At 40.9% G+C, this 17,868-nt stretch overlaps 1 protein-coding gene across 2 annotated transcripts; it reads left to right on the top strand.

Moving 5' to 3' along the window:
- The first annotated feature begins 877 nt into the window (after positions 1-877).
- Positions 878-11,926, top strand: LOC149169712 (uncharacterized). 2 transcript variants are annotated; one of them, XM_089428778.1, is made up of 2 exons: positions 878-3,049; positions 11,248-11,926. In XM_089428778.1, the coding sequence occupies exon 1, from the start codon at positions 1,032-1,034 to the stop codon at positions 2,919-2,921; it is 1,890 nt and encodes a 629-aa protein (XP_089284904.1). In that variant the 5' UTR covers positions 878-1,031; the 3' UTR covers positions 2,922-3,049; positions 11,248-11,926. The 2 variants fall into 2 exon arrangements, with proteins under 2 accessions (XP_089284904.1, XP_089284903.1); XM_089428777.1 differs by having other exon boundaries at positions 878-3,301; positions 11,248-11,921.
- Positions 11,927-17,868: the final 5,942 nt, after the last annotated feature.

Genomic DNA, 17,868 nt, shown 5'->3' with positions numbered 1-17,868 from the left:
GGAAGTTACATAATCATGGAAGGATGTAAATCTCCATCAATAAATTTGTAAGCTTTCTTGAACATTGTTGTTTTCCTTAGCCACTTTAACCAATTATGCAACTATAAGAATGTTGAGCACTACCAAAATTACACACTTAATGAAAAAATTCCATACAAAATATAAAATAAAAAGATAAAAAATCTTATTAGTAACTACTTAAATCACTTTGGAATTTTAAACCTATGTTAAGTCAATTTGATGATGAAGAGAAACCAACTTTTAAAAATCAAATATTTGCCCTTACTGCATATACATACACAAGTACACAAGTGCTGTACACCAATTAAGATTTTAATTTGCATCGCAGTATCTGGTGTGAACTACTAAAACACATCCAAATAAATCGAAATTATATTATTGAGATTAATATTTAAAAACAATTTAAAAACCTCAACTCTACTCTACAATGCATATAATTTATGAGGGCCTGGAGTATGCCCTAAAACTGCTTCTGCTTGGCTAAGAGCTCGTCTTCCTCGGACGTAAGGAAACAGGTTAACGGCCCAAGACCCAGAGGCATCTGGCAGGAGTGAAACCTGCTCCCTTACGGACCACCAGCGGGTTATTTCAGGTGGCGTGGTTTTCCTTGATAACAGTGATGTGTCAACTGACAGTCGCGGATAGCAGCCAGAGATGGCTGTCCTCACTATTGGTTTGACAAACTGAGTTTGATAGGTTTTTCCACCTTTTTGAAAAAAAATGCATATAATTTATGATTTGAAAAAAAACAAACCGCAACCTCGACCCCACACTAAATATAATTTGAAAACCAAACAATTTGTACTATCGGGTAACCATATAATTTGAAAACCAACACATTTTTTACATTAAAAACTTCTTAAAGCAAGGGCATATTATTTGTGAATGTGGTATGTGCATGACATCTTAGTTGACCATGTTCAGTGCATACATCCCAAGATGAGGAGCATGTTTGAAATAAGGTGTGGGTAAGTCACATAGCTAGCACTTTATTCTGATCGAATTAATACATGGCCGTGGCGTTGCTGGCAAGGACGAGGGCATTTCTTTCGGTTTCTAAGATTTCGCTTGCTGTTATTCCTCGATCCCGCTCTCCTTCTCGCAGCCCACATGTAATTTTCCATGTGAAAAACGTACTATCCTCCTCTCGCGATGCAAATTCTCCCCATGCTCTCAATGGCAATGCTCATAAACACATTACATTATTGTGTAAGACAAACAGGCTTTCAGAGGCAGTGGAGACCTTCCACCGTATGCTTCTTTCAGAAAAATCCATTTCGGGTACCATCACCTGCAATCTTTTGCTAAGCAGCCTAATCCGAGCGAAGCGACATGAAGTAGCCTTGTCTATTTACAGAGTTATGATCGAAGCGGATATTGTTCCAAATCTCATAACTTTATCCATTGTCATAAATTCCCACTGTCAAAAAGGGCGAATGGATCATGCATTCAAAGTGTTTGATGAAATGGAAGCACGTGGGTATGTACCAAATGTCATAACATTCACTACTCTCATCAAAGGGCTTTGTAGGGAGGACAGATTAGATGATGCTGTCAGCCTATATCATCAAATGATGAGCAAAAAACAGATTCCAAATGTTGTTACCTATAGTGCCTTAATAGATGGGCTCTGCAAGTCAGGGAAAACTCGGGAGGCGTTCGGATTGTTAGCTGTTATGCTGCAAAAGGGCCACGAACCCGATACAATCACGTTTAATACCCTTCTGGATGGACTATGCAAAGAAGGTGATCTTCAAGAAGCCAAGAAACTACTGCAAGAGATGTTTAAAAAAGGGTATAATCCCACTGTCGTTACATATACTGCTTTGATTGATGGCCTTTGCAAGGGAAGCGAGTTGGATGAGGCTAGGAAGCTCTTTTATGACATGCCCAAACGAAACCTGTTTCCTAATCTTGTTACTTACAATGCATTTATTGACGGTCTTTGCAAGGAAGGGGAATGGCAAGAGGCTACCACGTTGGTTCAAGGGATGCTGGATAAGGGATACTCTATGGATGTTATCACATACACTACTCTTATTGATGGTGTCTGTAAGGAAAGAAAGCTGAACGAGGCTATGAATCTATTTTATAAAATGCTTGACAAAAATATATGTCCTAATGTTGTCACATACACTGCACTTATTGATGGTCTCTGTAAGGAGGGCAAATCGAAGGAGGCTAGAAAGTTGTTTCATGAAATGATCAACAAAAACATATCTCCTAATGTTGCCTCATACAATGCATTTATTCATGGTTTCTGTAAGGAAGGAAAATGGCAGGAGGCCACCAATGTGCTTCATGAGATGTTGGATAAGGGATACAATCCAGATGTTATCACATACACTACACTAATTGATGGTCGTTGCAAGCAGGGCGAGCTTCAAGAATCTCTCATCTTATTAAATGTTATGGTGCAAATGGGCCATCAGCCTAATGAAATCACATACAATGCACTTATAAATGGCTGTTGCAAGGTGGGTCATCTGGATAAGGCTAGGGAGCTCCTTTATGAGATGTCAAAGAAGGATTGTAGACCTGACCTAGTTACCTATAATACATTAATAGATGGATTCTGCAAGCATCACAGGATAGATGAAGCTCAAGAGATTTTCTATGAGATTCCAAAGCAGGGCCTAAGACCTCATGTCGTTACATACAATACATTGATGGATGGACTTTGCAAAGTGGGTCGTGTCAAGGAGGCCATAAAGTTATTTCAAGAGATGAAAGATAGAGGTCATGTCCCTGACTTGACTACATATGCCATCCTCATGGATGGACTACTGAAGGAAGCCACGCTTCAAGACGCCAATGAATTACTGGATGAGATAAACAACAATTTTTATAAAAAAAACGTCAATGCAGGTGTTGGACAGGGGCTCCAAGAAATGACATAAGGGTTTTCCATCCGGATGTTATTACATTTCACTATCTTACAAGGTTCTCCAAGAATTATCTGCAAGGCCATCACAAATCCATCGTGACCACACATTCTGGACGTGTGTATGGACGCTCTCCAATGGCAGTAATTTCGTTGACTCTACCTAGTTGCTTTCTCTCATTTTGGTAACGTGTGTGTGGACACTCTCCAGTGGCAGTAATTTCTTTGACTCTACCTAGTTGCTTTCTCTCATTTTGGTAAAAACCAGTGGGAAAGATATCTATCTTTTAGGAATTCAAAAGGGGTGATCTTTCCAGCCACGGCATGTTGGAACTGATTCAAAGCTTCCACAACTAAGGCAAACATGAGCCTTGCTATGCAAGTATTTCTAAAATGGTTAGTGAGGAAAACTTTAGGGGATAAATTTTGTTATTGTGTTAAATTTTCTTTTCCGTATTTTTTTTCGAAAAAAAAATATTTTTCAATTACCAAACATGAGCTTTGCTATGGCTATAGTTTTAGAATGATTAGTGGGAAAAATTTTAGGGGTTAAATTTTGTTATTGCCTTAAATTGTCTTTTCTTTTTCCAATAAAAATATTTGTCAATTACCACTTTTTTCAAAAAGTGAATGACCAAATTCTAGAGGATAAAATTATCTTTCTTTAAAAATCACTAAAATTTTCAAGAAACTATACAAAAATCTCTAGAAATTTGAGTACTTTACAAAAAAATGGCAAATTTTTTTATAATTGGCATTTCAAAGTTCAAACATTATCAAGATTTGCAAAGATTTTTACATTATGATAAGTATGGATCCTTGAAATTTTTGCAGACAATATTCGTATCGGTTTATTGAATTGCAGATGCAAGAAAGTGAAAGGTGTTTGACAAGAATTCTGGTCAAGGTTGTAGCTATTTATATGCTTTTAGGTTTCTTACCTTATCTGGATAAGAATTGTGTCGATACATTTACAGCCAGAAACATTAGGTAGCATACCAAACAGGATAGGATGCATGCCCTTTGCAACGCTATAAGAAATTTATGATATTAATACAATGGAGTGAGTTGACTAGCAGGCAAACTCATTTTTCTCAGTGATTTATTATTTTCCTCCAAAGCATAGTTCTGCCTTGATTTATTCATTTTTCAAAATTTCAACAATCTTGGTTGTTCTGAAATGGGCGAAAACCACCCAGAACAAAGTTCCTATCAATTAAATAGAACTATAACTTTCAACAAAACTCCGACCAAATTTGCAGAGGAATTTCAATGGAAAATAAGTTGAGTTTGGACACTAAATAACATACTGCTTAATAAATTCAGCAGATTATCTTCAACAGTGTTAATTTTAGGTATGTTCTATGCTTAGAGCAATTTATTTCAATTTTCACAGTTAGCTCAATATCTTTTCCAGATTATCAATCACATCAGCATTAAAGTAAACTGCAGATAGCACATAAACATAAATCGCAGAAGACAAGCCAAGACAATAGGACACAAGATGTGGCGTTAGCCAGGGACAAACCCCAATGTGGAGAAACCCTTGATCAATTCTTCTTATATGTTCTTCAATAGTTCAGCAGAGAGAGAAAGATAGTATATTTACAACAGAAGTCAACACTTTGACTTATCTAGATAAGAGCATAGATCATCTCTAAGAAGATGATACATGAGATCAGTTGAAGACATGTTGCTTCAACTGATTCTCCAAGGTGACTCCTTCACCTATCATTGTGCTGCATATCTCTCATCATCATGCTGCACCTCACCGTGCTGCACCATGCTGCATCCATCATCACAATGCTGGACCTCATGACCATGCTGTGCACCTTATGTTGCATTGCTGTCCCATGTGCCATTGTTGCACCATGCCTAGCTGTCCCATTTACCATGCTGTACTAAGCACCATTGCCTAGCTATCCCATTTGCTTGCTGCATCTTGTTGTTGCTGCTATCCCACTGTGTCATTGCTGTCCTATTTACCATGCAGCTATCCCTTGCAGCTCCATGCTTGCCACTGATGCCTAGTTGTATTGCTGTAGCTGCTGTCCCTAACAATCATGCTATCCCAATTGTCCATTTTGCACTATGCCATTGCCATACCTTGCTGCTGTCCTATAGCCTTGCCATACCTTGCTATTAATGACTGATCTGGTTAGGGCACTAGGCAACCCTAACTCCACCTAACAGTCATCAAACAAGTCCCCTGAGGACTACGACCCACCTTGGCAAGATTCTTCCATAGCTACGATGCTTCCTTAGGATGCATATCAACCCTTCACAGATCTGCTGTCACCTACAGCAGTTGTTCCTACCACAACCGTCCATGCTGCTCCTTAAGCTTCCCCACGCTGTCCCTTTGAGATGACTGCGGCCTGGTTAAGAGGGCCTTTCTAGGCCTCTCAGCCATCTAAACTTCACCTCCCAACTGCTGCTATAACAGTCCCTCACTGTGGCCCTATAAACAAAGATGTACACCCCAAAACCATGCACAAAACAGTCATTAAACTCACCTATAGTCTGTGGCCTGATTTGCAAGGTAAGATTGCTCCAACGTGTCATAAAACTGCCCTCAAGCCGTCCTTCTTGCCTCCTGCAATGTGGCTAAGAGCTGCGGCTCTTCTTCTCTAAAATCCGCACCCAAAACAGTGAGAATATCTCCATAAACTCGGCTACCTTCTAGATCGCGTAGATACCAATGTTAGGGCTGTCCTCCTTAATAGCGTTAGGGCTTCTTACTTGACTATGTCCTCTTGGTTAGGGCAGATTGCGGCTAGGGAAACCTCTTTTCCTCCAACGTCTAGGGCTTCCACTCCTAGATTTCTCTTCCACTAAAACCGAAGACAAGTGGAGAGAAATCAAGATAGAAGTGTGTGTAGAAATGACTATCAAGTCACCTATTTTTATACTAAATCGTGGAGCACATGTGTGGGTTATTTGGTTGTTGGCCGACCTTGATAAATTGTCTTATAACACAATTAAATTCATAACTCCATGAATACTTATCGGAATTGGATGATCTTTAGATCAATCCCACACCTCTCGATGAGAGGGATCCAAGAAAAATATCAGCTGCCATAAATAAGATGACCCACATGGAGTTTGGCCCTAGTTGCCAATTTTAACGCCCCTCTCAACTAGGGAGAACTCCATCCGCTGATCCATCGGCCAGACTGTACTATCTTTGCCAACCGTGGCCTGCACTGCTCGACTCTGCTCTACTAAGCTCTACTCTGCTCTGCTGGGCTCTACTCTGTTGAACCATGAAGAAGAAGAATTATCAAGAATGTCTCATACCATACTCTGCTGCCCCAAAGTCAGTTCCATATGAAGAGAGTGTGTCATACCACTCTTACTGACCCGAAGTCAGTTTCATTGATCCCAGATCAATATCACAAGAGAGTGTCTCAAACCACTCATACTGATCCCAGATCAGTTTCATTGATCCCAGATCAATGGAGGTCATCCTAGCATAGGGAGTACGGTAGATACAACAATGCGTCCATCGATAGTACTACAATGGTCCCTAACCCCATTTCTCTGCTCATTGGCCAGATGAGAGGTACTTCCCATGAGTCCCAGACTGCATGGGTAGGATGCCTTGACAGGAGAACCACTCATCATGTCCTTAAGTCGCCGCGGGGTATCACAGGGGAAGGCTGAGCCATTCACCCTACACACAGCACACCATTAGGGGAGGGTGAGTCGCCCTATGGTCGCTTGTTGCTCCAATAAGTACCCCAAGCCCCCCGGAGCTCCCAAAGCTCAATGCATGCAACATGCAGGACCCTCATAAGAGGGTCTCTCAACGACTCCAAGTCGTTCAGGAAAGTCACAAATTTGACCTTTCCCCGGGGCTTTGACAGAATGTTGGCAACCTGTACATCAGTCTCAATGCGATGGAGTCTCCTCACTCGTTGATGTACCATATCCCAGATAAGGTAGTATCTGATGTCTATATGCTGGAGCAATCATAGAATACGAGATTCCTCAACAATCGAATCCTCCCCTGGTTGACATAGAGGATCAAGGTGGTATCCATCATGTGTACAAAGTTACAAACAGCTCGCTAAAGAGCTTCCACAACTAGGCAGCGTCACACGAGATCATACGCGTAGCTATGTATTCGGTCTCAGCGGTGCTTATAGCAACCGACTTCTGCTTCCTGCTCATCCAAGATATCGAAGCAAAATCCAAAGAGAACCAACACTCAGAAGTGCTCTTGCGATCCTCCACACTGCCTGCCTAGTCAACATTCAAATAATCATGCAGCTTTACATTTCCGGCAGTGTATCTCAATCCATGAGACATTGTGCCCCGAAGATATCTTAGAAGATTCTTAGCACCAATCCAGTGAGGTTCAACCATATATGAGCTCATCATGCTAACTGTAAAACATATATCCGGACGGGAGCTCACCAAGAACATCAATGCTAGTATGAGTTTGTGAAACTCAGAGTCATTTCCCAAATCAGGTCCGGTATCCCTATCACATAACTTCTGAAAGTTAAGCTCCATCGAGGTAGTCGTGGGCTTGTTGTTCACCATTCCAAATCCGGAATCCAACTCCCTCTTACTTTTGCAAATGAGAGGGTCTGCACCTGTCAGAAATAGGTCGTCCTCAGAAGGTGCCGGTATGAGAGGTCTATCATCCACAACCTTCGAGCAATGGTTTGGATCGGCTTCACTCCTCGTGAATCTTAGCTTCATCAAGCAACTATCAATCCTCTCATACTACGTCCGGAGTGTTTTGCTTCAAGCCATAGAGGGCTTTCTTTCACCTGCATACGTGAGATTCCCGATCATGAATCTCAAACCCCTCGGGTTGTTCCAAATCTGTGGACCTGCTACATGAGGGGAATGGTCCCCTTGTAAGATTTTCTTGCGGTACATCTCAGACATGTACCTTCATGGTCTTTTTGAATTCAGGCATCCTTGTCACCATCTGACTCACATCGGGTAAGGCCCCATAAAGTAGACCTCCGGTGCTATAGATGAGATGTGTCAATTGACATGGTCCCTGATGGACCATCCTACAACTTGATACAAATTGCCAATCCTGAACCCATGAGTAAAAGCATCTTTGAAAATTCTATTTTCAAACACGTACCTTTCCATCGATGAATGCCACCCTGTAACCTTTGTCTTCCATTGCCGAAATGGACACCAGGTTCTTCTTGCGATCAGGTACATAAAAGAGATTCTGTAAATGAATCGAGTTACCCTCATTCAATTGAGGGGTAACATCCTCTACACCCTTTCCGGGATAGGTGTTATCGGCTCCAGGTATAATCCCACAATTGTTTCCATCTCTACCAAATTAGAGAGAGCACCTTTCTGTCTGATGGAGTGCCTTGAAGCACTACAATCAATAAGCCAGATTCCCAAAGAATCTGAAGGAGAGGGCCAATACAAGATAACACTTCTTTATCTTATCAAAAACAACATTTGATTCTTCATACCTGGGGTTCCTTGATTTCTTGAAGAGTCGGCCGTTTCCTTGATGACTTGCATTACCTGTCATTCCTTCAACCATTGAAGATGTCCCTGGAATGATTGTTACCTTCATCAAGTGATGTGTCCCTACCATTTGGACACTCCTTCGCATAATGGCCAGACTTATTACAACCAAGGCATCTGCCTTTCCTTCCACCCTTAGATCCAAACTTCCCAATGAAGTGATCTTCAGGTAGGCCATCAGAAGCTTCCGTTGCGCCATTCTGATAATATACTCTGCTTTGACTTCACCCTTGGTGAATTTGAAGAGGGATGAGGAATCCACTGATCCTATTATCCTTTCCCAACTGTCTTTAGTGATTGCTCTTTCACTCTTGCTTGGGCTTTGTCGTCACCTCAGCTCTGATACCATGTTAATTTTAGGTATGTTCTATGTTTAGAGCAATTTATTTCAATTTTCCAGATTAGCAATCACATCAGCATTAAAGTAAACTGCAGATAGAACATAAACATAAATCGCAGAAGACAAGCCAAGACAAGAGGACACAAGATGTGGCGCTAGCCAGGGATAAATCCCAATGTGGGGAAACCCTTTATCAATTCTTTTTATATGTTCTTCAATAGTTCAGCAGAGAGAGAGAGATAGTACATTTACAACAAAAATCAACACTTTGACTTATCTAGATAAGAGCATAGATCATCTCTAGGAAGATGATACATGAGATCAGTAGAAGACATGTTGTTTCAACTGATTCTCAAGGTGACTCTTTCACCTATCATTGTGCTGCATATCTCTCATCATCATGCTGCACCTCACCGTGCTGCACCATGTTGCACCCATCATCACAATGCTGTACACATCATACTGTTGCACCTTATGCTGCACTGCTGTCCCATGTGCCATTGTTGCACCATGCTGCCACAGTTGTCCATGTGCCATACTGTACTAAGCACCATGCCTTGCTGTTCCATTTACCATGCTGTACTAAGCACCATTGCCTAGCTATCCCATTTGCTTGCTGCATCTTATTGTTGCTGCTATCCCATTGTGTCATTGCTGTCCTATTTACCATGCAGCTGTCCCTTGCAGCTCCATGCTTGCCACTGATGCCTAGTTGTATTGCTGTAGCTGCTGTCCCTAACAGTCATGCTATCCCAATTGTGCCATTTTGCAGTATGCCATTTCCATACCTTGCTGCTGTCCAATAGCCTTGCCATACCTTGCTGTTCATGACTGATCTGGTTAGGGCACTAGGCAGCCCTAACTCCACCTAACAGTCATCAAACAAGTCCCTTGAGGACTACGGCCCACCTTGGCAAGCTTCTTCCATAGCTACGATGCTTCCTTAGGATGCATATCAGCCCTTCACAGATCTGCTGTCACCTACAGCAGTTGTTCCTACCACAGCCCTCCATGCTGCTCCTTAAGCTTCCCCACGCTGTCCCTTTGAGATGACCGCAGCCTGGTTAGGAGGGCCTTTCTAGGCCTCTCGGCCATCTAAACTTCACCTCCCAACTGCTGCTGTAACAGTCCCTCACTGCGGCCCTATAAACAAAGATGTACACCCCAAAACCATGCACAAAACAGTCATTAAACTCACCTATAGTCTGCGGCCTGATTTGCAAGGTAAGACTGCTCCAACGTGTCACAAAACTGCCCTCAAGCCATCCTTCTTGCCTCCTGCAATGTGGCTAAGAGCTGCGGCTCTTCTTCTCTAAAATCCGCACTCAAAACAGTGAGAATATTTCCATAAACTCGGCTACCTTCTAGACTGAGTAGATACCAGCATTAGGGCTGTCCTCCTTACTTGACTGCGTTCTCTTGGTTAGGGCAGACTGCGGCTAGGGCATCCTTTAGGCAGCATATAGAACCCTTCCATAGCTACGCTGGCCTGTTTTCTTTGCTGTGGCTAGGGCAGCCTCTTTTCCTCCAACGTCTAGGGCTTCCACTCCTAGATTTCTCTTCCACTAAAACCCAAAACAAGTGGAGAGAAATCAAGATAGAAGTTTGTGTAGAAATGGAGCACATGTGTGGGTTATTTGGTTGCTGGCCGACCTTGACGAATTGTCTTATAACACAATTAAATTCATAACTCCATGAATACTTATCGGAATCGGATGATCTTTAGATCAATCCTACACCTCTCGATGAGAGGGATCCAAGAAAAATATCAGCTGCCATAAATAAGATGACCCACATGGAGTTTGGCCCTAGTTGCCAATTTTAACAAACAGGTAGTTTCAAGTTTGTTATTCCATTTGGAAAATATTTGTGGAGATATATTTGCAGGCAACAGGTGGTTCCATAAACTAATTAGTAAATTACAGAGTACATAGGATGAATGTTGCATATGACTAAACCTTTAGGATAAGTTTAAAGACAATGATGTTCCTTTAGATTATTTTGCATCATTTGATAGTTTTGATTTTAGTTACAAAGTTCAGCAATTCAATTATCGAGATTCATTTAGCTCAAAAAACCATTGAGGAGATAGTGTTGGCCATATCATATCATGAGTTTTATAGGTTCCACTGAATCAAATATTGCAATTTGCCCCCTTCTCTCCCTCGAAATGTATTAGAAAATATTACCTATTAGAGTGAGATTTGACCCATCTTACCAAGAGTTTCTAGGGCACTTAGCAGCAAAAGCTTGTAGTGGAAATGGCTGACCCCACTCACTCACTGATCGGTTAGTTCATTCCCACACTTAAGGAAGATGATGAAATCTGCTATACCCATTCTGAAAAGTTGCCTGTAATTACGGTTACCTTTTAAATTTTTCTTATCAGCATTTTTTATATGTGTTAATGCTTGATGCTTAATATATATGATGGTTTGTCTGCTTCTAACTAATCGATATCACTGTTGGATTCTGACAGGAGTCAAACAAGATGGAAGCCTATGTCATTTATGATTTTTCCATATGACAGCTGAAGCCTACTGCTAAATGCTGCAAGATCGTAAATGATTGTTGATTTCGAAGTTAGAACAGGCAAAATCAGGCCTGATGTTGTGAACATTTCTCTCTATGAGCACTGGAAAGGGGAAAAGCTCTGAGAAGACAAATTGAGCAATTCATCAGGATGAGGAATGGTGAATTTGTTGTTTCAAAAGTATTCTATCAAAAACAATATAGGTAGTTTGTCAAAATGAAGTACCTCAAGAAACCGAGGTTACAAGTTTATTCCAAATGGTGGATCTGCTAATCCCTGTAATCAACTCCAGAGCTACCACATCATGCAAAGTGGCAAGAACTGGATACTTTCAAAGTAAAACAATTGTGGACAGTCGTGGCCAGGTAGTTGTAACAAGATGTGAATCTACTTAAAATCAGTTATCTGGTTTAAGGTTGGCCCCCTATTTCTAAATTCAAGAATGCATGGTTGCTCCATCTTATGCTGTGTTAATGTCAATTCATGGACATAGTTCGAACGTCGATTCCCTGTTGAGCACTTGTTGTTTGTTATTTATTTTCTATTCTTTTAACCAGAACTGAAATATTATATTACAATAAAGGCTGCAGACTAGCTAGCAGCAAGAACATAGATCAGTTCAGTGATTCAAAAAGACAAAATAAGCAGTTCTCTGCTTCTGCACGAAAGATTTCACAACAGAATACATAGCATTTAGTTCTCGGCTTCTACATGAAGGATTTCACAACAGACTACATAGCATTTGTTCCAAGTGTTCTTACATGTACCATGCTTGACAAACACTCCTAATAGCCTAATAATTCTAAACAGACAAACATATAACTTAGTGAGATACTTGATTGCTATTGGCTTCCTTCTGGCCTGCATCTGAGTGCAGCGAATTCTGCTGTTCTAGATCCATAGGCTTCTTTAACTCGGCAACTGTTTCTTCTTCTTTTCCTTCAGCTTCGACAGAGATATTAAATGATGTGTTGTTAGAGGCTACTGACAAATTCCTTTCAAAGCTTCATAGCCAGATTCCTCAACATGTTACATTCCGCTTCAAGAATGTCTATTCTCTGTTTCTAGTGGGCAAAAAGACTCATTATATTGGCATGCTGAGAGATAGAGTGTTAATTTCCTGTATCTTCACTGTCATAGAAAGCAGTGAACTCCCATTTGAATGAGTTATCTCCTCATGCTTTCTCAAAACTCATCTGAACTCCTGGATATCATTGTTGTTCATTTCGATGAGCTTTGACTTGACTAAAGAAAGAGTAACTGTGCCTGAATCAGTGCATCTGTGCCGCTGAAATATCCTGCAATCTTTGCCTTAGACAAGATGGAACCCAGAGGAATAGTCTACAATGAAATTGAAACCAGCAATAAATTATCTGTGCAAAATTGCCAGAAGAGATTGAAACAGAGCTTGAAACATGAGATAGGGACCCTGAACCAATGACAGGGTACACAAGAAGCACACCCAAAAGCCCAGACCACAACTCTATGGGGGAAGCTTCTAAACTCCAAATTACCACTAAACCAAGCCACCACTCAGAAATGAAACCCATAGCTTGAACCGTGCATAATGCTAATTCCCAGAGGAACGAAACCAGAATTGACCTTAAATAGGTGTAGAAACAATCCAAAAGAAAACCAATACAGCACTGTGCAAACAGAGGTAGGCCAAGTTTTATACTTAACCTCTAGTCTGGCCACCGAATTGCCAATGAAGGGACTAGTCATGAATTTGCAGAGTAAGCTGACAAAAAACCCAATGACAGAAGGAGCACTTACCATAGAATTGGCCAACACCAAGAACGGCCCAGTTTTGTGTCCAATTCTCATGACCAATTCCTCCATTATCCTGTAGCAGCTATGTGGCAATCGTCTCACTTGGGGTGGGGAATAATGTGCAGATGGAACAAGTACCAATTGGTGTCCTTGGAACACCCTTTCCAATGCCGTTACCTTGATGAGCTGACTGCATTTCCATATGTGGGATTAATGTCTGTCGATATGTGCACCCAGCCATATCATTCACTAGGGGATTTGGCTGCTATGGAGAATCCCATTTTTTATAATGTTCCAGGCTTAGAGCTAGAGTCCTATTAGCCCATGTGTCAACAATTATATTCAAGCTTCTTTGCACATGAAAAAAGAGATATCAAAGAAAAACGTATTTCCTTGTTGATTCAAGCAGTTAAGACTGAGAACATGCTATCTGATGGGGAGATTATTCATTATACCCGGCATTTATTTAATTACCACCATGGAGTCCCCAGTTACCTTGAGATGCTTAATCTGAGCGTGTTTGGTTACAAGGATACCCTATAGGAGAACATATACCTCTGCCTAGTTGTTAGTGGTTTGTCCAAGACCCCGAGCATAGCTGGCTATGGTTTTTCCTCAGGCATCTTGAAGGATCATCCACACCCCTACCACCCATGGATTCCTCTTTACCCATACATCAGAAAACAAGCTATATGACTATCGATTTGTTCTCCATTCATGAAATTTCTGTGCGTCCAAATGAATTTCCCAATGATAGTTCTTCTTTAGTTTTTGATTAAGAGGGGCTGAGAGAAACTTTTGCTTCCAAAACTGAGAAAATCAGGCTTCTTCGTCCCTCTCCAAGGGTTGCTCTTCTGGTTTGAGTCTAAGATTTGTTAAATTTTCCTGCGAACCTAGCACCTGGAAATTCATTGACCTAGCAGATTACAGATCTACTAAATGAAAGCACAGTAGACCCATAACTTAATTAGCAAAACAAATTTGACATTAGCCAATCTCATCACAATGACACAAACTAATTCTTCCCATTCAACAACTCTTCATTACATTAGCCAATCTCAATCACAATGACACAAACTAATTCTGCCCAATCAACAGGGTAGTGGACGAGGAAGGCTTCCAGGCCGAATTCCTGAAACATGGTATCCAGTCTCTTGAGTCTTATATTGCTGATCTATTTAACCAGGGGGTATGTTCCAGTTTCCCCTCTGCATGGACACGACACATTATCCATCTGATCCACAAGTTAGGGAGTAGTTGCGTTCCAAACAACTACAGGACTATTATGGTAGGCCATACTTTCTCTAAGCTATATGCCATGGTCTTACATTAGTGGCTTTCCGACGAGCTAGAGAGATGACATCTCATAGTGGGAGGACAAGCAGGCTTCCACCCAGGATACCAAACGATTGATCACATTTTCACACTTCGAGCCATTATTGAAGAGGCTTTTCATCACTCTTTGAAAGTCTATTGCTGCGTTGTAGACTTCTGGAAAGCATTTGACACTCTACCCAGGGAGGCATTGTGTTCAAACACTAAGCATAGTGTAGATAAGGCTTGATTCCTCTTACTTGATAATTACTTGTGAATTTTTAATGTCTTCTTATTGCTTCTGAAGTGTTCTTCATCAAGCAATTATACAAATGGTCAATCTTTCAAGAAAAGCAAAGAGACAAGAGATGCAAAAGTTAGGCTCCAAGATAGGGCAAAACCCCACAAGGGGGAAATCCCACAGTCCTCTTATAGAATCAGATCAAAATGAGATTTCCAAGACCAAGACCCAAGACTGCTACCAAATGTCACCTCCAAATCTGATCAACTCTAGTCAAAGTCAACGATGGTCAAACTGTCCCAAATCTGGTCAACTCTCTGAAATTACAGACCTGCAATTAGGGGCCAAAATTCGGCCTGTGGCAACCTCAGAAATTCAGCCTTTGTCACAGAAATTACAGTCACACGTGCGAGTTGCTTCAAGGTCAAAATTTCAGTCAACTTGAAAATTTGTCTTTGTCTTTAACTTCATCTTTCTCTCTCCTTTGACTCAGTTCTCTTCTCTTCTTTTGCTTGCTTCATATGTTCTCTTGTTGGTTGAATGGATGATCTCCAAGAGGGTCAAATTGCCCTTTTATATATAGCTATCTAGGAGGTCGAAAAGGTGACTCTTGGAGGCCCAGACCGACTTGTCCCAAGGAGGGCTGACTTGACATTTTGTAGACTCTTTGACTCAACATAAAAATCAAATTTCTTTTTCTTACAAAAGTCCAAATGGGACTTGACTCAAATACATTTTCTTTTTGACTCATAATAAATTATTTTGACTCTTTTGACTCTATAAGCATGAAGTACATGCTTTGACCAAAAATAAAATAATAATAATGAATATAATAAATACATTAATGATTACATTATAAAGACCGACATTGGTTACAACTTCAACACATTGTTCTAGAGACTTTGTGACATTGGCATATTTGAGACCCTCCTAGTAGCCATGATGAGACTGTAAAAGTCAGTCTTGGGTTGCCTCAGATTGGCGTATGGCCTTTTCGATTTCATTAAGAGCACCATTAGGGTAAAACAAGGGTGCCTCCTCTCCCCGACCCTTTTCAGAATTTATATTGACGAGTTGGAATCTTTCCTCCATTAGCACATCCAAGAGGGTGATGGTTGCCTTATGCATGAGTTATTGATCTCCTTGCTCCTTTTTGCTCATAGTTCCACCAAGTTTCCGAGATGTGGGGACGAGAGAGCAGGGAAACTCGGAAGTGGCCTATGCAAAAGCTCCCCACCAATTTTTAGGAAACGTGGGGGGATGTTGAGGTCTTTAACACAAGGGCCCCTAAAAAAAATAGTAAAATACTAAAAAATTATAAATATATCATTGAACTTTTATAATTTAATTGTCTTTATAAGTATATAACACTTACATCATGAAGGATAAATCGATGAATCATATAACTGAAACAAATTTACAACGAAAAACATGATACAATCATACATGTAATTATAACAATTTACAATGAAAATAAAAGTTTAAACCATATTGAAGTTCCAACTTTGAATACTGAATATTGAAATAAAAGTCAAGTCTGAGACATGAAGATTCAAAACAAACGAAAGTCTACTACTAAAGTTTGAAACAAAAAAGCAGATAACATAAGAACATATCAAATGACAAATGAGCATAATTGCTCAAGGTAATGCCCTGCTAGTCTTTGCATCCAACTGCTGCATGATTAAATTAGGATCAACCATGTCACCATCTGAATCAGAATCACTTGCATTCTCAAACATGCTAAGTGGCACAACAACCAACCCCATCTGTGTCTCATCGAGCACCTCCTCCATATCTACCTATGCATCACCCTCTGGATCAACATCCCTGATTCCCATCATGTTGCTGGTCCCTTCAAATACTCAAGTGTCTTCTTATTGATCCAAAATGGATTCAGTGAAGGCCCCAGATCAAAAGTCTTCAAATATAGGTGAAAGTGGAATCATGTTGAAGTGCTTGTGAATACGAAGCCAACAATGCAAACAGTGTGTAAACCCGAGTTCAGATGAGAAAATTAGAGCCAATTAATGATTTAGGTCAAAAGTCAATGCCTATGTCAGCAGGACATGTGGCAACCCATGAAAGAGTCACAGGTTCTTGATGATGTCAGCGCAGAAGGTGATGTGGCAGTGTGCGATTGGTTCATACCACATGTGATGGGGATTAGTGAACAAGGGCGGAGATCGTCCGATCAAAGGAGATCGACGCATATCGCGTCGAAACATGTAGACAGGTTATCTTGGAAAACGAACGCATTAAAGTTATGGAAAAGAAGTTAAACTTCTTTGAGTTTCGGCAGGGAAACGGTAAGTGGTTTATCACATGCCTTCAAGGCGGGAAATGGTTTTCCAAAAATCTGTGCGATTCCACTCAACGGTCGACACGTAGCATCCCAAAACCGCTTTCTTGCGTGCCTTCGGGGAATTAGCAGATGTGCTAGTTGGAGCGCAAGATCGCGCGACAGCCGTCGGATCCCTTAGGATAGATCGATGGTGCAGATTGTCTGGAGTAGTTGATGAGCGGGACGTGATAGCCATCAGATTGTTTGATCTCGAGATCAATGCCGGGAAAAGGCCGGACGGTCGGGGTCCACCTCGCACCTGCTGGTCCTTTGGTTTATAGTCTGTTTCTATTATAAACGTATTATTCCATGTTTATTGCAGTTTGTAACTATACGTGGTATATAAATACCATAACACAAAAAAGTTGACAGAGTGAGGGTGTGTTGTGAACCGTTCCAAGGGGTCTGGAGGTCAGAGTGACCAAGTATGGTCGAGTGTATACTCGTTTTGACTCGAGGATTCAAACTGAACACAGCGGTGAGATCCATTTTCATGTTTGAGACTCTGTTTTTGAGCTCACACCTGTAACAACTATTTGAAGACATAATAAAGAGGTCAACACTGGAAGCTAAAGGACCAAGAAACGTAGCCAGGAAGTCTGGTGAACTCTTTTATCAATTTTGGTTGTGTTGATGTGTTTGATTGTGTTTTTATAATTGTTTAAGTGTTTATGTTATTTGCAATCTTATCAATCCATTGCACTAAGTAACATAGGCAACTTCACACATAGTTTGTAATACCTTTTTCAATTTCGGATCAAGTGGTATCAGAGCTTAAGTTTTTTAAGGTTTGACAAGTTTGTGTGGAGATTTGAATGCTTACTAGGTTGAGGCTCGGACGAGGTGAAGGTGAACTTGTTGAGGTGAATCCAAAGATTGGAAGGGTCTTTTCATG

This window comes from Pinus tabuliformis, chromosome 4_2, assembly GCF_031772625.1.
Source record: "Pinus tabuliformis cultivar Carrire ecotype Pingquan chromosome 4_2, CPIR1, whole genome shotgun sequence".
NCBI lineage: Eukaryota > Viridiplantae > Streptophyta > Pinopsida > Pinales > Pinaceae > Pinus > Pinus tabuliformis.
The sequence above is the reverse complement of the archived record's forward strand: the minus strand, read 5'-3'. Positions and strand labels throughout refer to the sequence as shown.

Excerpts from the sequence above, each read along its gene's own strand:
- LOC149169712 (XM_089428778.1), top strand. The coding sequence starts at position 1,032 with ATGGCCGTGGCGTTGCTGGCAAGGACGAGGGCATTTCTTTCGGTTTCT.